We start from the raw sequence: 26,549 nt of genomic DNA on the forward strand, positions 1-26,549 counted from the left end.
AGGCAGAAGCTGCTATGACCCCCATTTCACAGATGTAGAAGCCGAGGCCAAGGGGAAAGAAGTGACTTGCCCAGGGTCACCCAGCTTGTAAGTGTCTGAGACTGGATTTGAACTCGGGTTTTCCTGACTCCATTCTATCCAGGGTACCACCCGTCTGACCTAGGCACTAATGAAACAACAGTCATAAACTAGCAGCCCAAGTTTCCTGTGGAGAGCCGTGCATTGGGTTGGAGCTAAATAAAGTGCAAGTGGCAATACTTGTCGCCTCTGTTCTACCCTTCTAGGAGTCTGTGACCGGCATGTTAGGAACTACTGGTAGAAGCAAAGGCACTGAGGTGGGAAAGCCCCGTCAATTCTTCCTCCACAACCTCTCTTGCATCTCCCCTCCCTTCACCTCCCCAGTTTCATTAAGCCTTCTCACTGCTGCCCTGCTAGAGGCGTAGACTCCTCATTGGACTGGGCTTCCAGTCTCTCCTTTCCAAACTGTCCTTTATGTAGCTGCCGAAAGAATCTTCTCCAAGCACAACAGTGACCATTTTACTCCCCTTCTCAAGAACCTTCACTGGCTTCCTATTGTCTCAAGTAAAAAAAAATATCCTCAATGAGGCATTTAAAACCGTCCATACTTTGATTTCTGCCTACACTTTCAGACTTATTTCTCTTTGTCTCCTTTCACGAGTTCTTTGTCCAGTCCAGCTGGCCCACTCATCACTCATGATGCGGCACCTGCCGAGTCTTTGTCTCTGCACATGCCTCAGTTGCCCTCCTTGCTCACCTCCATGTCACAGAACCCTTCCAAGCACAGCTTGAGGGCCACCTCCTACAGGCAAGCTTTCTGGCTGTCTCCTTCCTCTTTGAACAATCACAGACCGGCTTCTCTGTTTCCACATTATGTGCCTCCCGGTAGGATAGGTTAGACAAAGAGACAGGCAAGATTTAAAGGATCCCTGATCTATAGCAGGGAGGGTCCGCGCTGGGATGGCCAATTAGCGCAACCCCCTAATTTTATCTGTGAGCGAACAGGCCAAGAAAAGCAAAGTAGCTTCACCAAAGGCAGTGCTAGGATTTGAACCCGGGTCCCTTCACCCCAAACCTATGCTTCTTCCACAGCACAACATCTGCCCCCAAAGGTACAAAGCTAGAATCGTTTGACTCCTGTCTTTGTACTTCAGATACCTATAACACAGCACTTGGCATAAAGTAGGCAGTTACTAATAAGCTTGTTGTATTGAACTGAAGGCACCAAAATATCATCTGACTGCCCAGGAAAACATGGCTGGAAATGGATAGTCAATTCATTAAACCATATTCTCTGAGGCGGAAGTCGGGGAATGTTGGACTGAACCAAGATGTCTCTGCTCCCAAGTCTCCCTAAATGCAGACTTGCTTCTCTTGAAATCTGTGTGGTCCTAACATTCCCAGCCACGTGGTTACAGTAATTTATCCCACAGGCTTTGATTCAGGGGAGAGAAGAGAGCTTCATCTGCATTTCATCTCAAGCTCTCAAGGACCAGAAATAGGACTTACACAATTGTACTCGTCCCAAAGGAAGAATTTGGATAATAGTAAGAATGCTAGCTGACATTTCCCCAGGATTGTAAAGTTAGGAAGCTGTTCAAGCTGTAACGTGGGGTGTCATTACCCCAGTCAGATTGAAATGGAGATGGAGCTGAATATCAAAAATCCAAACAGAACCAATCAGGGACTTACCGTGACCAGGGTTAGGGGAGGGAGTCTTAACCGAACGAGGGCTAGAGAAGATCACAAAAGACAAAATAGAAAATGTTGATGGAATTGAAAAGGGTTTACATGATGAAGAACAAAGTAGCCAGGAGAAGATTGCTACCCACTGGGGGAAAAATAAAATGTTTGCATCCATCGTCTGCGATACCCGAGAGATACAGAAAACTAACACAAGACCGAGAGCCATTCCCCACAAAGGACACAAAGTGTTCTCAAAAGAATCATAAACTCTTACCAACCTTATGAAAGATTTTTCCAAATCATTAATCAGAAGAAAAATATAAATCAGAACAATTTGGAGGTTTCACCTCCTACCTAGAAAATTGGTAAGAGATGGAAATAGTTAATGCCGAATGATGTTGAGTGAAGGCAGCGGACCCAGGAAAACAATACGCAGTGACTGCAGTGATAACTGGAAAGGATGAGCACACATCAAAAACCCAAACTGAATGTTGTGTGAGCTCTGGAGAAGGGTAAAGACCATGTCCCTTCTTGGCAGAGGCGGGAGACCATGGGTGTGGAATACTGACAATGCTTCTGCCTAGCACTGAAGGATGCTGGGATTGGCCACTGGTCCACTGGCTCTTTCAGAGGAAGTGACCTGCCTTTGATCTCACCCTTCTTCCCAGCTATGGATTCTCAGGATTGCTTTAGTCTATTCCTGAAGAGAAGCCTTGAGTCTTATCCTTCCACCCGCCCTGGGAATGGCAACCCCTGCCATGTGGCTGCTGGTGTAGAGGACCCACTAACATGGCCTGAGTCTGGGCCTCTGCTCTGTCTTTGGCTCTGTTTCTTTGTCTTATCATAGGTGACTGAATAGAGATCATAAGATAGTTGTGTGGGGCAGCTAGGTGGCCCTGGAGGCAAGAGGGAGTTCAAATCCAGCCTCAGACACTTGACACGGTTACTAGCTTTGTGACTTTGGGCAAGTCACTTAATTCCAATTGCCCTTCCTTCCCTCCTCCAGAAAAGAGAGGTAAGATGGATGTGTCTTTTTTAGGCATCAACTTAGTAAAATTGAGAAGAGGAAGATCCTGGGTCCGTCAGCTGGTGATGACCAGTGGTGGCAAGGAAAGATGCCCACCAACTAGAGAATGAGCCTGAGGCCTGGCCTGGCTCACTTCAAAATACAGACTTAACAGGGAAACAGTGAAAGGTCAGGCGCTGATTCAGCGGTGCCGCCAAACGTTTGATGTTTTTATGGTTTTAAGACTGAGCCTCAAAGTAAAATTTAACACGAGTTATAAATTCTAAATTGCCAACAGCTGAAATCTTGTCAATACGGGCTAGTGAGAACCTTCATATCAAGCATTTCTTTTCTGTACAGGAAAAAAATATCTCTCCCCTAGTCAATTAATCAAATCCATTGAGCCTTTTTTTAGTGGTCAGGTGCCACCGAGACTGAACCTGGTCTCTTCATGGTCCAGAGCAGAGAGACTTGTTAGTGCAGAGGGAGAGGACACAGCGCCCTAGTCCTTTGGGCCTGGCTATTAATTGTTAGATTAGATTCTATACTTTCTATTTCCCATTATGTTCAGCTAACTCCTAGAGTTAAAATTTATTTGAGTACTTGTTTAAATTAAAAATTACTTAAAACTGAGATCTGGCTCATCTCGCTCATAGTCTCGCTTAAGAATCTCCACTGGGTCCACTGGGTCCATGAGACCCAGTGATGGTCCTTCCGAGGGGGTACAGCTAGATTCAAAATGCCAAGGTTGGGGAAGGAGCTGGTGCCTGAGTGTGAGGTTCAAAGCTTGCATGTGGTGGGGGGGAGAAGAGAGGAGTAGGAAAAGAGAAATCAGATAGTGGAGGTGCCACAAGGCCGGTGCTTGTGAGGACACAAACAAACATACATGTCATACATCCCACATATTATCAAACAGTCATTAACATATTATTAAACACTTCTTTACTAGTTTCAAGACTGGGAGGAGAGGATTTATTGGAGGAATGTGTGAAATGACCTGAAGGCACGGGGCCAGCTGGAAAGAGGAGTTAGAGGGAGGTCCTGAGTTCTAATCCAAACATTGCCTCTCATTGCCTGGAAAAGTCCTTAGAAAAGTCCCCTCGCCACCCTGCAGCTTCTTTCTCTGTAAAATGGGGGGCTGGACTAAGTGAGCTCAAAGGTTCCTTGTAGCCCTAAATCTGGGATCCTAAGATGGGCTTTCGAACTATTTACTCCTTCAGACTTTTCAGCTCTAGCTTGACCATGTTGGGTGGAATCATGCTATCTCTCTAATTTCCAGTGTGAATGAGTAGCAATCAGTAGATCGGCAGCTCAGGGGTGGGGGCTCAAGGGGCGCTGAGGGGCTGCAGACAGCCTGGTCTTCTTGACTCTCCTGGTTCTGTGGCTCATTTCCCCTCCCCCTCAAACTTGGACTTCTGTTCCTGGCACACATAATTTTCCCTTGAGTAGAGATTATGTGTAGAGACCCTATACTTCCCCTCCCCCTTTTCTCTATGGTAAAAAGGCTTTGCTAAAATCTGTAGTGACTTTAGGTATGTTTGGGAATGCCATGGTCCACATAAATCAATTTCAGGTCTTCAGGTCCAGCCCAGTCCTAGAATGCAGAACAATTGCCTGCTATAAATAGGGCTTTCAAGGGCTCGGGGATGGCGGGTGGGTGGGATGTTTAGCAGGGAGCACATACCAGAGCCTGCCGCCAACCCAGACTGTGCGGCTCCTCTCCTTTCTGTGAATGAACTCAGCTGGGGCAGCTCCCCAGAGCATGGCACAGACGTCTCTCCTCTTCTGACTCAGCCACTCTGTGGATTTGGATTTTTGCTCCTTTCTTAAATGAGGAAGGTTTCATCACATTCATTCAATTCAATTTCATAAACATTTACTATATACTTATGTTCTAAACAAAAGACTAGGCATTTGGGATGATACAAAGACCAACCCCGGCCTTCCAAGCCCCAAACCCAACCAGGCCTTGCCCTCAAAGAGCTATCTTAGTGATGGCAACCTAGGGGGATGTGTGGGCTCAGAAGACCTGGGTTCCAGTCAGGACTCACCCACTGACTTCTTTCTACGTGACCTTGAGCTGAACACTTCATTCCTGGGGCCTCGGCTTCCTCAGGTATAAAGTGAGGTGAGGGGATAGAGGGTCTCAAGGATCCTTTCCTCCTCTGATGATATTAGGGGGATATGCTCCTGGAAAGTAGCAGCCTCCCCGCCCCCCCCCCCATCTCTTCAAATATCTCTCAGAAAGAGCTGGATCTGGAGCCAGGGACACGAGTTCACACCTGCCTCCAACACGTCCTAGCACTGAGACCCTGGGCAGGTCACCTACACTCTCCTCTCTGATTATTGTACTGAGTTGTACCGTGTAGGAGTGTTCAGAGTGAATGAGCCCCTCTGACGTGCCCATCTACCCAACTCTCTCCTGTAACTCCTACCTGTGGCTCCAAGAAGCTGTAGGCAGAGAAAGAGAGAGACAGAGAGACAGAGAGACAGAGACAGACAGAGACAGAGAGAGAGTATATTTTTGTAACCTTAGAGGAGAAGTTGGGAGAGAGGGACTGCACCTGTGAATTCATTGTCCCAGGGGATTCCCAGGTAAGGAAACTCCCTCTACCAACAGCCACTCTACTATGTATGTGGAAAGGCTTGTTTTATTTAGGGTCTGTTAAACTAGAATAAAAATTAATCTTTTTTAAAGGAAGTTGCCACTAGACTTGAACTAAGCAGTGTCTTTCTTGCTCTTGAGGCTATCAACTACCTTACAGCCTGTGTAAATGTTAGCTATAATTGTGATTATTATTTTCATGACTATTATTAAAAAGTCATGAAAAGCCTAATATGTGCCAGGCACTAGCCAAGAGAAAAACAAAAATTGTCCCTTCCTTCAAGTTGTGTATTAGATTCTTCTGGGGAACAACCAACTCACAATAGAAATCTACCATTTCACTCCCAGGCTGCTTCAGGCCATTTCTGCCCATAGCAACAGTCACTGACTTTGTCCACACCTTTCCTTGCTCCCAGAGAGCAGAGACAGCATTCAAACATGAAGATTTTCCAGAGAGAGGAAGACAGGCAGACAGACAGACAGACACACACACACACACACATACACAGAGGCAGAGAGAGAGAGAGTCAGAGAGAAAGTAAGGAAGGAAGGAAGGAAGGAAAGAAAGGAGGGAGGGAGGGAGGGAGGAAGGAAGGAAAAAAGAAAGACCTGAAGGAATCTGCTTTGATTTTGTCTTCCTTGGAGCAGGGACTATGTCTTTTTTGTCTTTTATCCCCCACTCTTATCCCTGCCTGGACATAATAGGCTTAACAAATGCTTATTTACGAGGGCTGCCCTCTGCTCCATTTAAGCCTTGAGCTGAGGAAAGCCTTTGGATTGTAGAGTGTGGCTAAGAGTGTCTGCTCTACCCTGCAAGATTAAAGGCTTATGTCTTAAAAGATAACAGCTCCTTCTGAGGGATACTTTGAAAATTGCAGGAGCTCAGTCACAGACTTATGTAAAAAAAAAAAATCCCAAACCCTTGCAGGTTGTTAAACATTTACCAATGCACTCCTGGTTTTATATGTGTACATGGGATACGCTGGACACTTGTTCATTGTCAGAAAGGTGAGGACAACTCACTGGGGACCTACTCACAGGCAATGCCAGCATGGGGGGGGAGTGGGAGAAAGTTGGCCGTGGCTCTTAGTTATGGATAACTAGCTTCCCTATACCCTCTCTACAAGGGCTGTCCTCTGAAGGTGGGTGTCAGATGTCTGAGGACCAGCTTGGCTCAGTTCAGAGAGGTTCATTATCAGGTTGGTTACTGGGCAATGAATTTGGAAGCTAACTTCTAGGACCTTAGGAGCCTAGATTTAGAACTGGAAGGAACCTTAGATGTGGGTGTAAGGTGTGCATGTACCAAGGATATTATGCCTCCACATTGTCTTTGTGAGAGGCCCTGATATATAGGATCTGATGTCTGGACCACACTTGAGGAGAAAAGGAGAGCTCAGGGGAGCTGAAGGGAGTGTGTGTGTGTGTGTGTGTGTGTGTGTGTGTGTGTGTGTGACTAATGATCTTCTAGGATATCTTGATTCTTGCATGAATTGGGTTTAAGTGAGGCAGAGTTGTACAAAGTAGTTATCCTCACTTTCTTTTCCAGTCATCAAAGTCCAGTGGCAAGACAAAATTCACGATGACACATGATGGCCCAGTATGCATTGGCATCTCTAACATCTGACCAAGCTCAAAACACTCCATAGTGCCTGCTTCAGCCACCTTCTTGGCCATTGGAACAAGTTGTTCTTATCCGCTCACTGGGAAGTCCTCACATGCTTGGGACAGACACTCCCTTAACTCACCAAAGGGCCGGAGGCCTGTTGGTTACCCTCAGCCTGGTTTTTAGCCTGTCTGCCAAGATGGTTTTATCAGGGTGTGGCCACTGTACATGCTCCAGCTTCTTGGAGCCACAGCTGAGAATTGGTGAAGGCTGACTCCAAAAGTGACTGAGCAGCCCTGAGAAGGGCTTGGCAGCCCTCACACCAGAGGGCTAAGCACAGGGGACACAAGTATGGAAAAAGGAAAGACAGACCGTGCCAAGAGGAGCTTGGAGGCACAGGAGATTTACTGGGTCACACACCCAAGTGAGAAATGAGGGGCTGTCCAAGCCAAGCTCCCTTTCTAAACTCCCAGCTTTGGCGTTCATGGCTTCTGATCAGAGGGACAGAGGGGGATGATGGCGTGGAGCCCCAAGGCACATGGGATCTGGCAGGATAGAATGTACATGCATCTATAGCTATATATTAGTGGAGGATGACCCAAGCCAGGCCTCAAGGTCTGGAGCTGCTGAAGTCAGCTATTTGTACATGATTCCTAGCTCTCCATGAAACTGTGAGCTCCATGAGGGAAGGCACTGGATCAGAGCTAAGCTTTCTCTCTTACCTGGTGACTAGCACAGCTTGATAGTAGGTATTTAATCAATGTTCATGGAAGGAATGAATGATCCTTTAAAAGAAGTACTGAAACAAAAATATTTCTCACTGTTTGTCTGTCTGTAGATCATCTTGAAGGCTAGAGCAACTTCGTGATTTTTTTTTTTGCTTTCTACTAAAAAGTTAATAGTCAATAAAAAATTATACAGAATGTGCTAAGTGTTGGGGATCTAAAAAGAGACAGGACTGTTCTTGTCCTCAGAGACCTCCCAGTCTAATGGGGGAGACAAGAAGCCAACAGATATATACAAACCCACTACATACAGGATAAACAGTACAAAATAATCAAGAGCAGTTGGGAGGGGCTTCCTGTAGAAGATAGGATTTTAGTTGGGACTAAAAGGAATTCAGAAAAGCCCCAGGTGGCATTTAGAAGGGAGAGCATTCCAGGCATGGGAGGTAGTCAGCCTAGGTCCGAGAGGTGGAACAACCTATTCTGGGAACAGCCAGGAGGCTGGTGTTGCTGGATCGGAGCATACACGTGGGGCAATGAAGTATAAGAAGACTGGAAAGGTAGGATGGGAACAGGTTAGTAATGGCTTCGAATGCCAAACAGGGCATTTTGTATTTGATCCTGGAGGTGAAAGGGAGTCCCTGGAGTTTATTGGGTGGGGGTGAGGGACATTTTAGGAAAATCACTTCAGTGGATGGCCTAATGGAGAATGGACTGGAGTGGGGAGAGACTCAAGACAGGCAGACTCACCAGCAGTTGCTGCCATAGTCCAGTTGTGAGGTGGTGGCAGTGCCAGAAGAGAGAAAGGGATGAATTTGAGATCTGTTGCAAAGGTAAAATTCACAGGCCTTCCTTGGCACCATATTGGATATGGGAAGTGAGAGTAAGGAGTTCAGAATGACTCCAAGGTTGGGAGCCTGGGGGACCAGGAGGGTGGGAAGGGAGGAGAGGGAAGAATTTAGGAGAAAAGACAATAAATTTCATTTTTGGACACTAAACTGTCTACTGGACATCCAGTTTGAGATGTCTGAAAGATATTTGGAAGTGGGAATTTGGAGGTCATCAGAGAGGCTTGGGCAGGAAAGTTCCATTTGAGAATCATCAGCTTAGAGATGGTAATGGGAACTGATGAGATCAGCAAGTGAAAGGTTAGAGAGGGAGAAGAGAAGAAGGCTCAGAACAGAAGCCCGAGGGACACGGCTGGTAGGAGGGCGTGGTCTGGAGGAGGATCCAGTGAAGGAAACTGAGAAGGAGTGGTAGAGGTAGGAGGAGAGTGGAATCCTAAGAAACTAGAGAGAAGAGAGTATCCAGGAGGAAAGGGTGAGCAAATGAGATCGTACTTGCAAAATATGTGCTTGGCACATAGTAGGTTTATTCACTTTCCCTTCCCCTCATGGATCGATCAACCAATACACATATATCAAGCATTTACTATGTACCAGGCACTGTGCAAAGCAAAAAGAGGCAAAAGAAGTCCTGCCCTGGAGGAGCTCATAATATATTGTGACAACAGACAAACATATCTACAAACAAGTCATATACAGGAGAAATTGTGTTCAGTCATGGCCAACTCTTTGTGACTCCAATGGGGGTTTTCTTGGCAGAGAATGGCTTGCCATTTCCTACTCCAGCTCACTTTACAGATGAGGAAACTGAGGCAAACAGGGTTAAGTGACTTGCCCAGGGTCAAAGAGCTAGTAAGTATCTGAGGCTGTATTTGAGCCCACGAAGATGAGTCTTCCTGATTCTGAGCTCCACAGGATAAATAATAAATAATTGAGAGAAGGAAGACAATAGAATTGAGGGGTTGGGAAAAGCTTCCTGTAGCAGGTGGGATTTTAGCTGTGACTTAAAGGAAGCCAGGAAAGGCAGGAATTGGAGTTGGAGGGAGAGCATTCAGGAGCAGCAAGAGAAAATGCCTGCATCCAAGAGGTTTTCTTTGTGGAACAGCCAGGAGGCACTGCTTGGAAGAGAATATGGCAGGGAGTAAGGGTGAAAAGACTAGAAAAGTAGGAGCAGGCAGGTTAGGAAGGGCTTTGAAAGCCAAACAGGGAATTTTGTATTTGATTCTGGAGGTAACAAGGAACCGCTGGAGTTTGTTAAGTAGAGAAGTGGCTTGGTTAGACCTGCATATTAGGAAAATCACTTTAGTGCCTGAATTGGAAGAGAGAGGGGGAAGAGACCTGAGGTAGGCAGACTTCCCCCTCCCCATCTGCTATTGCACTAATCCATGTGAGTTTAACCTGAAAGGGCCAGGGTCTCTCATTGCATTCTGGGCCATCTCCTTCATCCTGGTGATGAATATCAGGCCACTGGACTCAGATGGCTCTGGAGGAGAAAGTGAGGCTAGTGACCTTGCATAGTCCTCCTTCACTCCAATCAAAATCAACTGCAAGGCATGTCCTTACTTCCCTGATGTCACGGTCCTCTTCGAGAGAGAATGAAGGACAAATACAACCGACAATCTACATGAGGTGATGAGGGCCTGTATCAAGGTTGGGGAAGTGTCCCAGGAGAGAAGGGAGAATATTTGAGAGGTGTTGCAAAGGTGAAATTGATAGGCCTTGGCACCATATTGGATATGGGGGCGAGAGATGGTGAGGAATCCAGGATGACTCCTGGGTGTGTCTGATGGCCTGGGAGGAACGTATTGAGGCAGGGAGGAGAGGTGGGGGGGTGGGGGAAGAGAATGATTTGTTTTGGATACATCTCTATAATTCTTATCCCTTCCCCAAAAGGAGGCAAGTGCTTAGTAAAAGTAATTTTTTGATGAGGCTTGATGGTTTTAAGTAGTTTCTCCCCCAGTGGGGTGGAAAGTTCTCTTCCACCTCTGGTCCTGGATTGAGAATTTCTGGAGAGTTAGGAGGGGGAGGTGCCTCATCTTATCATCTCCTTTCAAAAGTGTAAGCTCCTTGAGGGCAGTACCCAACTAAAGCCCTCCTGTAAGTATTAATGCTCATTGAAACTTTCAGGTCTTCCAGCTATCAGCCTAAACCTATCCCTCCATTTTGGTCCAACTTCTAACAAAACAAGTGTCTATACTGAGCATCTCTCCAACCAACCTCACTGCCCACTGACTCCTCGACCATGTGCAGTCTAGTTTCTGATCATACCATTTGATTGAAACTTCTCTCTCTCCCTCCCTCCTCTTCTCCTCTCCTCTCTCTCCTTCTTCTCCTTCTCCTTCTTCTCCTTCTCCTTCTTCTTCTTCTTCTTCTTCTTCTTCTTCTTCTTCTTCTTCTTCTTCTTCTTCTTCTTCTTCTTCTTCTTGCTCTCTCCCTCTCCTCCCCCTTTTTCTTTTCCTCTCTGTTCTCTCCTTTTCCTTATCTATCTCTCAAGGATCTCAACTGCTAAATTCAATGTTCCTCCTCCCCACCCCCTTCATTAGCTCTCTTCATCCTTTTTGACTTCCCTGTAGCTTTTGATAGTCATTCACCCCTTCCTGAGTCCTGTTCTCCCTTGGCTTAAGTAATGTTGTTTTATCTTGACCTTTCCTGTCTGACTACAAGATTATCAATTGATAAACACTTATTAAGTGCCTGCTATGTGCCACGCACTATATGCTAAGCCCTAGGGATACAAAAGAAGGCAAAAGACAATCCTGGTCCTCAAGGTGCTCACAATCTAACAGGAGACAAGAAGTTGCTCTTCCTTCTTCTCCTTTGAAGAACCATCATCTGGTTCCATCCCCTTAAATGTGGGTATCCCATAAGGCTCTGTCCTGGGATTCCTATTCTTTTGACATTCTCCTTAAAAGCCTATCAGCTCCTAAAGCAAAAGGACCAATGGATCTCCGTAGGTAGGGAACTTCAGGTGAAGAAGCTTAGTCTACACCTTTAGGGTGGCACCTTCTCCATCACTAATAGAGTTGCCAAGAAGCACTCAGAGGTTTAGTGACTAGCCTACAGTTCCACAGTCAGGTGGCATAATTTGAACTTGGTTTTCCTGACTTGAAGATTGGCTCTCCAGTCACTTATACCAATCAGCCTCTTCCCTGGGCTCCTGAGAGTTCTACTGAAATCTCCATTCCGAGGAATCACAAATTTATGCACCCAGCCTTAACCTGTCTTCTCAACTCCAGTCTGCCTGATAGACGTTGACATCTGATGTCTCATCAGCATCTCATTTGTAGCACATCCAAAATAGAACCATTCTGTTTCCTAGAAGCCCATCCCTCCGCTACTTTCCATCCTCCCAATCACCCAGAGGTGCCACTTCTTTATCCAATCGGTTGTGAAGTCTGGTCAGTCCTCTTTCCCCAACATCTCACCCCATCATTCTTATCACCACTGGATAGTCCAGGCCCTTAGTGTCTCTCGTTGAGAAGATCATAATCACCTCATGGGTCACCTGTCTTCTAATGTCCAAACTCTCCATCTCCAAAATGGCACTCCTGTCACAGATTTGACCGCACCACCAACACCCCCTAATCGAAAATCATCAGCGGCTTCCCATTGTCTCTGGGATCGAATACAAACTCTTCATCTTAGCATTCACCAACATGAATTTCAGACATCATTTTACTCTTGTTCACTCGCTTATGGTCAGTGAGCCTTGCGCTGTTGACTGAACTCGACATTCCCTCTCTAGTGTTCATGCCTACACATGCCCTCTCCACCTCCCCCCTTTGTGCTCCATCCTTAACTTGACCTCTTTGCAGGATCTGCTCAGGAGACCTTTGCTGATTCCCCTCCCCTCCCCCCACTGCTGTCTGGGAAACTATGCTGTCTTTGGTGTTTAATTATTTGCTACGAGTTGTCCTCCTAGCCCCAAGTAGATTGTAAACAACTTAAGGGGAAGGATTTTTTTTTTGGTATTTATATTCTCAAGTGCCTTGAACTTGGCAGCATAGTAGGCATTTAATAGATTGCGAGCTCCATGAGGGCAGGGAGCTTCCTTTGTCCTCCTTTTGTATCTCCTCAAGCTTAGAGTGCCAGGCAGACAGGAGGTGCCTAATGAACGGTGATTGATTGACTGGACTGAAGTGGATTAGACCGCCTCCAAGCAGTGTCTGGATAGCTCTGCAGTGAGAAGAGAACTAGTCTGGAAATCCAGAGACCTGGCTTTGCTATTACTAAATTCATTCATGAACAGACATTGATGAAGTACCTGCTGCGTGCATGTGGTAAGGTGCTAGGACCTTCCACCTCAGAGACAAATAGGATGCTGGGCTCTGCCCTCCAGCATCTTGCACTAATGGGGAAAGCAGGAAGTGGAGCCGGGGATCATGGAGTTGTGGGGTAGCAGATCCAGAAGCATCAGGAGTATCTCAGAAGCCAAATGGAAAGTCCAAACTTTCCATTTTAAAGAGGAAGACACTGAAGCCTAGGGAGGTGGTGACTTGTTCCAGGTCACAAGGAAGAGTGAGACAAGTACCAGGACACATCCAGGCAAAGAAAGGGTTGTTTGTGTGACTGACTCTGTGTAAATTCTTTCTCCTTTTATGATGAGCTTGGACCCCGGGCTTTCTAAGGTCCCTCACATCTATGTCCATGATACCAGGGTTTATATAAGTACAGTTAGCTAAGCATTTTTTTTTCTCCCGCTGAGGTCTCTCCCCTGCATAGGATGCTGCTGCACCCCGCTATAATCAGACAGGAATGAAAAGTCGGTGGATGGGGCTCAACCTAATTTTTAATTCTCCTTAGGCAATGTGGAGCAGTCCCATGCTCAATGTTTGCTTCCTTAAGTGGAAGTATTATTCAAATTTGACTGCAGCTTCCTTTGCAAACATTTACTATAGTTTGCATAATTATCACATTTAGTGTAAATTTGAAAACCCATGGCCTCTCCTTCAAGGGGCTTCACTGTTCACACTATCTGGGGCCTGGCTGTAGTTATATTTGATCATTTGTAAGAACCCTCTCAAGTCTATGATTTTTAGGTGTTTCATCTTGCATTCCTTCTTATCTGGCCAAAAGGGGGTGGGGGAGAGGCACAGAACAGGCTCAGCATCAGAAGTGGGCTGGGGGGCGTCTCCAGGGCTTCCAGGCACGGATCAGGGAGCAGAGTGAGAAGCTCTGACTGATATCAACAACCATCCTCCTCCGACCCCTCCCTCCACCGTGATCTCTAGTGGAAAACTGCAATTGAGGCAGGGGAGCAGGCTTCGAATTCTGCTGTCACTGCTCTTCCCTACAAACGGTCAAACACTATTAGAAGAATTAGTGTGAATGTGGCAGGGGGTCCTGCAGGGCAGGGTCTTACACCCAGGAGCCTTTCCATAAACGATTCATTGAATTCTCTTTTTCCCTCTATTCTCTTTCCTTCCCAGTCTGGCTTTTCTTCTGTTTCTCCCCTTTTGCCTCGTGGTAGAAGCCTCAGTCTAGCGTAGTGACGGCTTCTTCCTGCCTCTTCTGTCCCTCTCCTTCTCCTCCTTTCTTTCTCCCTGTCTCTTTGCTTCCTTCCTTCTTCCCACCTTCAGTCTCTTTACCTCCCTTCCTCTCACTCTCTTCCTTTCCCTCCTGTCTCTCTTTCTTTCTCCCTGTCTCTTTCCTTCCTTCCTTCTTCCCACCTTCAGTCTCTTTACCTCCCTCCTTCCTTTCGCTCTCTCTTCCCTTTGCTACCTCTGTCCCTCTCCTTGTCTCCATCTTTGCCTCCTTCTTCTCCTTCCTTTTTTTGTCTTTCCCTTCCCCTTTTCTTTCTATCTTTTCCTCTCAATTTCTCCTCTTTTTCGCTTTTCTCTCCTCACGCCTCCCTCTTGTCTCTCACTTTGCGTCTCTCTTCCTCCATTCTTTTTCTATCTCTTCCCTTCTCTTTCCTTCTAACTTCCTCCATCTTTCTTTTTCTTTTTCTCTCAAATTCCTCCTTTGCCTAGCTTTCACTCTCCAGGTCTCATCTGTTTCTGCGACCCCTCCTCTTTCCCCTCCCTGAGAGCAGACTGTGGACTTGTTAACGCACGCGCACATCAACACACGCCCCAGGAATCTCCTCTCCTAGAGCACGCCGCTGTCGTTCCGCGCAGGCGTATAGTCCCAGAGCCTCCCTCTCCCTCTCCTTTCCCAAAGCAAAATTCGTCGTTTCGCTCACGCGCACGCGCATATTTCCACCCCCGCCTCCCCCAGCATCCCGCGGGGCGGGGCGGGGCGGAGGATGGTGGGCGTGAATCTCCCTTCCTCTATAGGCCCAGAGCACACCTGGGTAGTTCTGCGCACGCGTACATCCCCGGGAGCCTCGGGCTCCTCCTTTGGCTCTCCCAGGGAGCAGAGGGGAGGCGCGCACGCAGGCGCGCGCACGCAAGCACACGTGCGCACGCAGCCGTAGTCCGCGGGCAGACGCAGAGGCGCTAACGCCAGTACGTCACCGCCGCCGCGGATGACGCGCGGATGACGCGCATGACGCGCGTCCCGGCCCGGCCCGGCCCGCTCCCGCCGCTCCTCCTCCTCAGCCGCCGCCGCCGCCGCCGCCTCCTTGTCGCCGCTCCTGGGTCCGGCCGCGGCGGGCAGGCGGGCAGGAGGACAGGCGGGCGGGCGGGCCGGCCTGCCTCGGGGGTCGGGGGTCGGGGCAGCGGGCCCGGGCTCCGGCCTGGCCGCGAGCCTCCTTCTCAGCCCAGTGCGGCCTCGGCTCCCCTCGGGGGCTCCGCCTGGGCGCCGGCGCCGGCTCGGGCCCTGAGCCAAGGTGAGTGACGGGCGGCGGGCAGGGGGCGCCGGGAGCCCGGCAGAAAGGGAGCTCCCGGTCGTGGCCGGGATGTAAGCTCGGACCGGGGAGTGGGGGGGACCTGGCGCCCAGCGGGGTGCCCCCCTCCCCCGGGAGGGCGCCCCAGACCCTGCACAGACCTCTCGCGTTCTTCAGAGGGGGATACTGAGGCCTAGGGCGGACTGGAGACCTTGCGTCCCTCTCTGGGAAAGGCGTGAAGGGCTCCGGGGGGGAGGGGGCACCCGCCGATGGGCTAGCTGGGGAAACTGAGGCAGCCCCAGGGCGGACGGTCAGCCGTAGGCAGCCTGCGGAGCCGCCTCTTCGAGCACGAGGCCCCGGGCCGGCCCTGTTCGCGGGCACCCTCGGGAGGGCCTTGTTTACCATTCAAGGAAACTGAGGCACAGAGGGGTCACGCGGCTTGTCCCGACGCGAGTACTGGGGAGCCGAGCTGGGGTCGGTCCCCGCCACCCCTCCCTCTTGGAGTGCAGCTGTCAGCTCAGAGACTTGAACAGTCAGCATTTATTAAGCGCCTGCTGTGTTCCTGGAGACCTGTGCTAAGCCGCTTGGGTTTTAAATCCGAGCCTCGGTAGCTGCTGGATGATGGGCGGGGTCCCCTTGGAGGGGAAGGGGAGGGCTTTGGAGCGACCCCCATAATTCTCCTGCCCGGCGGAATCAGGGTGATTCCTTGTGCCCTTCTGGCCGGGAAGGAGGACCTTTCCTCTTACCTTGTTTCCTGGTACTGCGGGGCAGCCGCCGGTTCCCTTCTCTGTGCGGTGCTTGGAACGCCGTAGGCGCTTAATAAATGCTCGTTGAGAGGCTGATAACACGCGTCCCCTTAGCGCCTCACGTCTGTGCACCCGAAGGCTTGCTCCTTTGGAGAGGCTGTTAACGCTGTTTTCGGGTGTCGTGGGGTGCGTGTGGGGGGGAGGGGGCGGCCACTCTGAGCCGGTGACTGAACTCCGGAGATGTGGATCAGAGCCTGGGACCCTCAGCGTGGGCGTCTCAGCATCAGGGGTCTCCTCCGTGTCTTAAAACCTCGTTCCAAGAAGGGGCAGCGCAGCGTTCGGGGCCTGGGCACCCCAGAGATGAAGGAGCCCTGATCCCCCTGCTTTCCTCAGACCTCCTTTCAAAGTTGTTTTTTCTCATCCCTTAATATTTGAGAGGCATTCTCACGGATTCTGCCGTTGGTTTTCATTCTGGCCCATTATTCTGTGGCCTTATTGATAGACTATATCTATCCTAGGTGTTTGTAGCGCCTTCCCACGAGTGAGGCTGAGTGGCTGCAGGGGCCCGGTGCCCTTCCAGCTGTTGAATAAGTTAGCTTCTTTTTGTCGTACCCACCGAGAACTTGACCATTCTATCGATTAGTTGTTCCTCTTGGCTTTTTGAAAAATGATGGGATGCTGGATATATTTTGTAGGTTTTTTTTTTGACTAGGAAAATGAAGTCATAAAAGAGCATTTTTTAAAAAGCAGCAACAAAGAAAAATAACTGCTTTTAAGTGGCCACCAGTTTCCCTTTTTAAAAATTTAAATTTTTTTTTTTAATGAAAAATGCTGACCAAGTTTTAGCGTATACTTCATTCAGTTAGAGCTCTTGGCCTTTAGACGTCTGGTACATGTTCTGATTTTCCCAGTTCACATTAGGCTTGGGTAGCACTTAGAGACAGCATCACCCTTAAGAAGGCCAGAAAGAAAAGTATGACTTTTTATTTTAACTTGTGGTGATATATTGAGTTTGCACTTTGTTCTAAATCGCTTCTGGACTCGAGGATTGCATTTAATGACTGTGACCTGAATTTTTATTTCTAGATGATGTGCGAGGTGATGCCGACCATCAGCGAGGCAGAAATTCCCTCAGGAGGAGGTGGGAGCCATGGTTCTGGTTCCCCTTCACAGCCAGATGCTGATTCACATTTTGAACAATTAATGGTCTCCATGTTGGAAGAAAGAGATCGTCTTCTAGACACACTCAGAGAGACTCAAGAAACACTTGCCTTGACTCAGGGGAAGTTGCATGAGGTTGGCCATGAAAGAGATTCCTTGCAGAGACAGCTCAACACTGCACTTCCACAGGTATGGATGTCTTTAACCTTGATCTTGCTCGATGTTTTTGCGTGGTGTGACTAAGAAAATTCAGATAAAATCTGCATTGCTATCTATGAAATGGTCCACAGAGGACCATTGTGGTGGTAATTTCTTGAGGCTGTTTTCTGCCACTCAGTGGAAGTGAAAGCAAAGGAGATGCTAAATTTACATCTGATATTCCCAGGTATGCCTAGTCCCCCATATTCCTCCTTCCTAATTTGTGACAGTTCATCTCTCCTGTTGGGGTGAAGTCACTGCAGTAGCTGCCTAAGGATCTCCCTGATCTTCCCTGGGCCCAGTGTTCCCTGCACGTGTGGGTTTGGGTAACAGCTGCACGTTGGTGGGGCTTGGGCTTAGTGTTTTCAGCTGTAAATCAGTCCTGCGCGCAAAGTCTGTCCTTCATTGTTTCGCTTTGGAAACATGACAACCTGAGTAAAAATACATGTGGTCTCTTGGAAGGCGACATCTTCTCTGGAGTATGTTGTTCCAGAGTCAGCCACTTTGCATCCCTACTTCCTGATTTAAGGGGGAGCCCTTCAAAAATGACTAATGGAGAAGGTAAAGGCACTAAGAGTTTGTACCGTTGTTAAATATTTTCCTTTAACTGCAGGTGGATAGAGGGATCTGTGGCTGTCTGGAACTAGAGTAGTTTAGATGGTAGATTCTGGTTTGTTTTTTTTTTGTGGGGGGGTGGGGAGAAGGCAGGGCAATTGGGGTTAAGTGACTTGCCCAAGGTCACATAGCAAGTAACTGTGTCAAGTGTCTGAGGCCAGATTTGGACTCGGGTCCTCCTGACTCTACTCATTGCACCACCCAGCTGCCCCTAGATGGTAGATTCTGCACATGAGTGAAAGCTTAAACTAGGAAGGACCGAAAGCTTTATGGCTGGTCTCAAAGGTGTTGTTCCTGTGATAATGGTAATTATAGAATGGTTTAAAAAACACCTAATTTATGTAAACTAAAAAGGGGGGTGGGGGGGAAGTAAATGTCCAGGTGCTTTGGTTCTGTGGATAGAGTCAGGAAGACCTGAGTTCAGATCCAGCTCAGATGTTCATTAGCTGTGTAACCCTGGCCAATTGTCAAGGCCTGTCCATTTCACCTTTACAACATCTCTGGAATGCGTCCCCTTCTCTCCTTACAACTCACAACCCTCCCCCCCCCCCCCCCCCCCCCCCCCCCCCCCCCCCCCCCCCCCCCCCCCCCCCCGCCCAGGCCCTCATCACCTGGACTATTGAAGTAGCTGCTGGGGCGGGGGCGGGTCTGCCTTGTACCAGATCTCTCCCTACTCCAGTGCATCCTGCACTCAGCCACCAAAGGGATTTTCCTAAAATGCAGGTCCAACCATTTCACTCCCCTACCCCATCAACTCCAGTGGCTCCTGTCACCTGCAGCTTCAGATACAAAGTGCTCTGTTCGGAGCCTCCATGGCCTAGCCCTCTCTTGAGTCTTCTTGCACTCTCCTCCCTCCCATACTCTTTGATCTAGTGACCCTGCCCCCTTGCTCCATGTTCATTCCCTCTGGCCCTCATCCCTGGAATTCTCGTCCTCTTTTCCACCTCCTGACCTTCCTGGCTCCCTTTAAGTCCCAAGTAAAATCCGAGCCTTCTCCAACCCCTCTTAATTGTAGCGTGTTCCTTCCTGTTAGAATGTGTGCTTCTTGAGGGCAGGGACTGACTTTTGCCTCTTTATTCCAGACACTTAGCCCAGTGCCTGGTGCACATATTAGGCACTTACTATTTATTGAATGAATGAACTTAGCCTCAGCCTCCCAGGATTGTTTTGAAGATCAAATGAGATAATATGTAAAGTGTTTAACCCAGTGCTGGGCAGATAGGAAGTGCTATATGAATGGTAGCTGTTAGCATGTGCTCGTAGAAGGAGTGTGTGCTGGGAGGATGGGTCCCGGTACATGTTGCTGAGAGAAGAGCTTTCCTCGGGGACAGCGTGTTGGGCAGTGGCTGCGCTGCATTAGCTTCTCTTCTGGGAACCAGCTTGAACTCGACTGTGGGATTTTTCTTTCTCCCTGTGAGAAGGCATTCCTAGTTTCCTCATGGAAGATCGCACAAAAATGAGTATTTATTTCACAGAAATTTGCATTTCATGACCATCTCAGCCGGGACATCTCTTCTCTTTCTGGGGAGGGGCGCTGGGCTTGGAGACTGGGACTGCAGAAGTTTAAGCAACTGTTTTTCCTTTGGTCCTTAAGCTGTTATATTCGGGCCAGTGTTTCAGGGCCTTCAGCATCGATATTGAATGATAACGTGACCATCGAGAGGGTGCGCAAGTGAATTGCAGCCCAGTGCATGAGTCAAGCTGCATGAACACGGGCCCATCACGTGATCTCATGAGCTTTAGTGTCCTTATGTATAAAATAACGGGGTTTGCAGTAGAACGGATCTCACCTAGGGTGTGTCCAGGTAAACGTCCTTGTGTGCAGTTTTGGTAGCGCTTCGCCAGCCAAGTATTGCTGTCCTTAATGCATTTAGTCGCTTCTAGTAAACCAAACGTTGCGTTTCCCTTTTTACGTTAGTGCTACATCCTTTGTTTCAGACGGATGAGAAGCATATTTAAAAATAAGGTTTTATGCTTCTGTTAGAATCTCATCCGCGTAAAGCTTGAGCATATGCGGTACACGGCCTTGGCACGCTCTCTGGTTGTTCTCACTGTTGCTCAAGAGGAGCTCGGTTGTTGTAATGCTGCGTTGCTGGTTGCTGGGTTTGGAATCAGGAGCAAAGGCTGCCTCTGACATCAGCTGTGTGACCCTGGACGGAGCGCTTAACTCAGAGCTGATGAAATGGAAGCAGTCACTTCTCTCTTGTACTTGGGCTTTGTAAGAGTAAGAGACTGTTGGAAAAATCGGAACGAACGTGCTGGTCCTTAGTTGGCAAGGGACTCATCGTTTTACGCACCTTAAATAACGTACCATGTGTCACTGGTTCAGGAGTGCATGAGTGGAGGTGCCGGCGAAATTACGAATCCAGTACGGGCATGGAAAGATGCCCGATGGCTGAGGGCCGCAAGATCAAACCATTAATTCTTAGCGTCGTCAGGAGCAGCTTGTGAGAGGCAGCGAGGCTTGAGTGCGAATCCTGCCCTTCTCACTTGTTGGCTGGATGATCAGAAGTCCTGTAGGGATGCGGGCTGTTGTTCCTCACCGCCTTGTTGAACAGGCTGGTGAATGAACCTGGGAATGGCTCTGGAAGAGCCAGGAAGTGATGGGTTCTTCGGGCGTGGCGTTTGACACTTTGCACTGCCTGGCACGTGCTTGTAATGCTTGATAAATATCGACTGAGTGGCAGGCACCTCTGGCCATCACCCCCGCCTCACAGGGACATGTGCCTTTTATCCAGGGCCAACAGTATTTTTGCCCTTGAGTGAGACGGCGCTCCGCTCCTGTTTCCTCTGGGAGCCTGTCCTTTTCTATCGCTGCTTTTTTCTATCTTCATTCTCTCCCTCCTTTGCTTAAGAACGTCCCACCTCCTGTCTTTAAGAAACCTTCACTCGTCCCTTCTGTTTTCTCCTGCTTTAGTCCTAGCTGATATTTTCCCCTCTGTTTCAAAGCCAACTCTTAGGAAAAAAATCATTTACTTGACTTTTCCTCACCCTGTGTTGACTTCTGGCTTTCACCCCTCAACCGAACTGTGCCCTCCTGGCTTGCTGTTTAATCTTGTGATTTTTAAATTGGATGAATGAAGTCTTCTTACTTTGATCTCCCTGTGGTTTGTGACACTGTCAACCCGCTTTTCCCTCCTAGGTGTTTTCTCTCTCTTCCCCTCCCTGGACACTCCTGCCTCCCCTGTCAGTATTCCTGCTCGGTCTCGGGCTCCTTGGTTGGGTAGTCGTCGCTAACGTCCCACCGATCTTGGGCAGTTTCTTTTTTCCTCAACCACTTTTTCCCCCCCATGTTCTTAAATCATTCAGTAAGTGTTCATCATGTCCCTTAAATATGTCAGGCACTGTGCCAGGTACGAGGGATACACATAGACAAGTGAGACAATCCCTGTCTGCTCTCAAAGAGCAGTCTTTTAAAACATTTTAAAAGGTTTTTTTTGCTAACTTTTCTTTTTATATCGCTTTAATTTCTGAATATATTTTCCTTTATCTCCTCTCTATTGAACTGCTCATTTCTTATAACGGTTGTGATGAGTGAAATCTGAAATGACTGAGGATTCAGATTGAGATTCAAGCTTCCGAACCTATCCATTTATTCAGCAGTGAATGGCAGTTGCATAACAGATCGGAACCAGGCGTCCTCAGCTTGGCGCTGGACCCTGAATACAGGCAGAAACAGATTTTTATACATGAAAAGAAAACAATGAACAGGATATAAGCCAGGATGCAAGATTAGGTAATCTGATTTCTAGTTGGAGGAAAGATGAGGCGCTTTCCAAGCTGGGAAAGGGAGAGCAAGCAGGTACGATTGTCTGAAATCAGAAGAAAAGTGGCCCACTCCCCCAAGTGTCTGTATTCAACCAAAAGAACGAGGACACAGTAACCGGCTGACCAGTGTGGGGCCAGTTTTCAGATAAGACTGCTTGAGATGTGTAATTGTGAGAAGACTTGCATCCCTGCAGATAGAGGTGGGCTTCTGGTCCTGAGGTAAGGGCCTCTAAGCAGCAGGTGGAGATGATCCAGCTTCCCAGACACACAGGGCCAGGTCCAAACAATTCTGTAAAGTTTTCTTACAAGACAGAAATTGGACTAGACCCATAATTGAATAGAAAGGGAACTGAGCTAGATTCAGAATTGAGTCACAAGATGTGTGGTTCACACAATTCTTCCAATTCCGTCAGAATAAAAAAAAGAGGGTGGGGAAAAAAAGGGCAGTTCAGTCAAGTAGTGCATGAGCTGAGGGTGACCGAGCATGTAACATTCCCCACCTGCAGCCCTCTGCAAGGAAGGGAAGAGGCTGCATCTTCTCAGCTTTTCTTCTGGGCTTGGTGTTTCTCCATTTTGCCTGGTTGTCTTGTGTGGACCGTTTACCTGGTTTTGCTTATTTTATTCAATCATTTCGTTTGAACCTTCATATTCAGTGTTTTTTTTTAAATAAATTTTTGCCTACTGCATTTGTCTACTGTAGTTTGTTTAGCTGTGCCCCAGTTGATGCCTGCATGCTTTGTTACTTCCTTTCCGCTACCACGAAGAAGGGCTGTTATGAATAGTTTGGTTTGTTTTTCACCTTTCTGGAGTTTACGTCTACCAGTGGGATCAGTGAGTCAATGGGCATGAACATTTTAGTCCTTTTTAACCAGCAAAATTCCATACTTCTTTCCAGAATGGTTGGACTGAGGCGTATTGGGGTCTCCTAGGAGAATAGGCCATGTCTGTGGATAAGTACATTCAGAATGTATACCAGAGAGAGAGAGACAGAGATTGGCCTGGGGTCCAAGGGGAAGGAGAGGGAGGCTGGAAGGGGTCTGGGAGAGGGAGAGCATTCGAGGCGTGGGGGGCAGCACCTCTTATGGAGGGAGCAGCAGAGAGGCCAGGACGACTGGAACTAGGGTGGGTGAGGCCCAGTAATATATGCTCAGTAAAGAAAGCTCGGCTGGAGCCGGATTGGGAGGGGCTTTCAATGACAAACTGGAGAACCAGAAGGGAGTCACTCTAGCTGGGAGGTGATAGGTCAGCCCTAGGCTTTATTCATGTCACCTCCTCAGCTGCCTGGTGGATGCAGGGCAGCCGGTTAGGGAGGTGTTGCAGTAGTAGCCCAGATAAGAGAGAGGTAATGGGTTACTAGACTGGGGGATTTTGAGGGTGGGAATGGAGAAAAGCAGGAAGGATGTAAGAGACAATAAAAAGGAGGTGTCAGGATGTGGGCAAGGAAGGCCAGAAAGATCCAAGAGTCAGGGATGACTCCTGGCTAGCCTGCTAGGGTGATTGGAAGAACAGTATTGCTCGTGACAGAAATAAGGAAGTTAGGAGGAGGGGTTTGTCTAGGGGTGTTCTGTGTTGGACATGTTGAGTTGGGGAGGCCCATTAGCCATGTAGGTGGAGAAGGCTAGCTGGCAGTTGGGGAGATATGTGCCTATAGCCCAGGAGAGAGAGGAGAGGAGTGGATATAGGTTTGAAGGTCTGGTGCATTGCAGGGAGCCAATTGAGATCCCAGGAGAGTCAGTGGAGAGGAGATGGCCTAGGAGAAAACTCTGGTGTCCACCCCTATGTAGGGGAGCGGAGGGACTGGGAGGAATGGTCCACTAGCTATATCAGGAGAGAGCAGGGACAGTAAACTGAGGGGACTGAGTGTATTGAGAAGGGGAGAGTCAGCAGTGTCTGAGGCTCCAGAAAGGTCAGAAAGGAGGGACCATGGGAGTGAGCCAGGGGCCAAGCTGTATTGCAAGGGCTTGAGAAGGAAGTGGGAGGTGAGGCCGGGCACCAATGAACGGCCTGTTATGCATCGTTCCCCTTGGTGCACTCTCCAGTTCAGCCAAATCAGCTTTTTTTTCTGGTTCCCATTCCACCTCCATCTCTGCCTCCACGGATTGTCCCTTACTCTGGGAATGCGCTCCTTCCTCCAGAGCGCAGCTCAGTCACCATCTCTAATCCATCCTGTCCAGCTGCTCATCCCTTCTTCCCCCCACTGCTTTCCCCCCATTTTTTTTTTACTGCATACATGTGTGTGTGTGTGTGTGTGCGCGCGCGCGTGCGTGCATGCATGCATGTTGTCTCTTCATCTCCTCCCTGTTATAGAGGGGACAGCCAGCCCTGGTCGAGGTGTTGGTTTGACTAGACAGCTTTTCCTAGGAATTTGGCTGGGAGAGGGAGGGAAGGTAGAAGCTGCTAGCTGGAGGGATGGCTAGGGCCAAGTGAGTTGTCTTTAGGGATGGTGGAGATTTTTTTTTTACCTCCAGCCTCTTCCATTCATTGCTTTTACTTCTGTTCTCAGCGCCGGAACAGATCTGATCTGTCTTTCATCTGATCAGTAGCTCTTCAAATGCCGTTGCGTCCAGGCTCCTTCCCCCACCCTTCCCCCCTTTCTTTTCTGGCTAAATCTCTGGCACTCTTTCAGAAGATCCTCATTGGGCATGGTCTCAGGTTGGCCCTCCAGCGTGTCAACTGTTCTTAAAATGTGATGCCCGCCCAGAACACAGCATTCCCAATGAAACCTGACCAGGACACTATCATATTATCATGATCAATCTAATTCTGGTTTTGTTGTTCACTTGTTTCAGTCATGTCTCTTTGTGGCCTCTTTGGGTTTTCTTGGCAGAGATAGTAGAGTGATTTGTCACCATCTGAGGACACGGAGGCAAGCTGGGTTAAATGACCTGCCTAGGGTCACACAGCCAGTTAAGTGTCTGAGGCCGGATCTGAACTCAGAAGATGAGTCTTCATGACTCTAGGCCTGGTGCTCTATCCACTGTCCTGGAACAAAGCCTGTGAACAAATTCATATTTTTGACTAGCAGCACTCTTTGATTTAAGTTGAGCTTGTAGTCTCTTGGCAGCTCATTTATTTATGATGCTCGCATTTTAAAGGTATGGGAACTGTGGTTTAGTAAAAAAAATGCAGCTCAGATTGAACACAAAGCCCTTGCTGTATCTTGGCATGAACTTAGCCCTGCCAGTAGCCTCAGTTAGAAGCCAGCTATCAGCCAGGAACCTGGAAAATGGACGTATCGAGGCAGACGTTGGGAGGGCACCCTGGCCTCTGCCCCATGACCAGGAGGCACAGCTGGGGCACCAAATGTCTCCCCAGTGACTTAGCAGAGCCAGAAAGGCCTTCCAGGAGGTCCTGGCTGTGAGAGAATGCTCTGCCCCATCCCTGCCACAGGCCCTTCTCTAAGAGTCTCTGTGCTGGGGCTGCGAGGCATCCTCCTTGGGAGGAAGTGAAATCCCATGCCAGTTCAGAACAGAACTCCCCGTGATGCAGTATGGCTTAGCAGGCACTGTGCTTCCAGAGAGTGTTTAAACAAACATCTACAGAGCACCTGTTGTATGCCCGACACAGTGCTAGGCGCTTTATAGTTACCTCATTTTACTCTCACAGCAACCCTGGGAGGGGGAGGTGCTATTATTATCCTCATTTTACAAATGAGGAAACTGAGGCAGGCTGAGCTGCTGAGCCTGGAAGGCTTGGGCCGACCTCGTCTGGGGAGGACACGTGATTTCTGTCTGTCCCACATAACGCTCCTGCACATGACGCCTTTACATAAAACCCAGGGTGAAATTTGCACAATTTTAACATTGTAAGATTTCGGCACATTTTACTAAACTTTCCAAATTCTGTGCAAAACCTTTGTAGATGTGCTGTAGTAGCAGCGTCAGACTCAGATCAAAAGGGGCCGTCGAGCTGGCTCCAAGCATCCCTTCCCGCCGCTGCAGACGGATGGAGAAAAACACACGCTCACATAGCCCATGTTCTGTTGGACTTGTATTTATTCTGTTGATTATTTCCCAATTGCCTTTTAACCTGGTTTGGTAACAGTGCAGCTGAGGGTCTGACAATTTTGTCACTACAGTGTTCCTCGTGAACTTCCGAATGTCATTCTGTTTCTTGGTGTTTGGCGTGGCCAAAAAACAAACCAGACATAAGAAATGTGCTGGATCTGGGGTCCACGGACAGCTATCGGGGGGCTGTGAACTTGGAGGGGAAAAATTACATCTTCATTTTCACCAGCCTCTACCTGAAATTTAGCATTTCCTTCAGTTATCAGTTAAACAAACCAGTATTTCCAGGGGTGGGGGGGGCATAGGTTTCACCAGGCTGTGAGAGGAGCCCATGGCTTACAAAGGTTTAAGAAGCCCTGGTCTAAAGGCAGAGGGCAGTTGGGAGGCTGAGGCACTGGATACCATTCCACTGTGAGTGGGATTTTTGGCAGGGAGGGGCAGAGGGAGACATACTGTGGATTTTTTTTTTCTTTCAAGGAAATAGGCAGTTACTGCTGAGAGTAGCCCACTGGATAGTTTGTATGTTAGTGTTCCATATCAGATCTTACCTAATTTTGTGTTTATACTTCTTAACTTTGATGTTAAAAACAGCCATGTCTGCTTGTAGTCCTTAAAATGGACATTTTGGGACTTGGAGGCAACCGTATTTTAAAATATAATCAAAATATTCTATTTAGATGAATATGTAGGAAGAAAGGATTCTTTCAGAGTAATATGGTCAGTCATATCTCAAATAAATTGTTCTGCATTTGTGTCTAGTTTTGTGATTTTTTTTTCCAGTTGAATATGTGCCATGG

The 26,549-nt window shown here is 48.3% G+C and overlaps 1 protein-coding gene across 9 annotated transcripts in view; it reads left to right on the forward strand.

Moving 5' to 3' along the window:
- Positions 1 to 15,136: 15,136 nt before the first annotated feature.
- The window catches only part of PPFIA1 (PTPRF interacting protein alpha 1), a 96,902-nt gene continuing 85,489 nt past the window's right edge, over positions 15,137 to 26,549 (forward strand). For all 9 annotated transcript variants that reach the window (XM_036762717.1, XM_036762708.1, XM_036762710.1 and 6 more), the window contains exons 1-2: positions 15,137 to 15,260; positions 17,090 to 17,353. In XM_036762717.1, coding sequence (XP_036618612.1) covers positions 17,090 to 17,353 — 264 coding nt within the window. In that variant the 5' untranslated portion in view covers positions 15,137 to 15,260. The remainder of the gene's footprint in view (positions 15,261 to 17,089; positions 17,354 to 26,549) is intronic.

This window comes from Trichosurus vulpecula, chromosome 6 (genome assembly GCF_011100635.1).
Source record: "Trichosurus vulpecula isolate mTriVul1 chromosome 6, mTriVul1.pri, whole genome shotgun sequence".
Lineage (NCBI taxonomy): Eukaryota > Metazoa > Chordata > Mammalia > Diprotodontia > Phalangeridae > Trichosurus > Trichosurus vulpecula.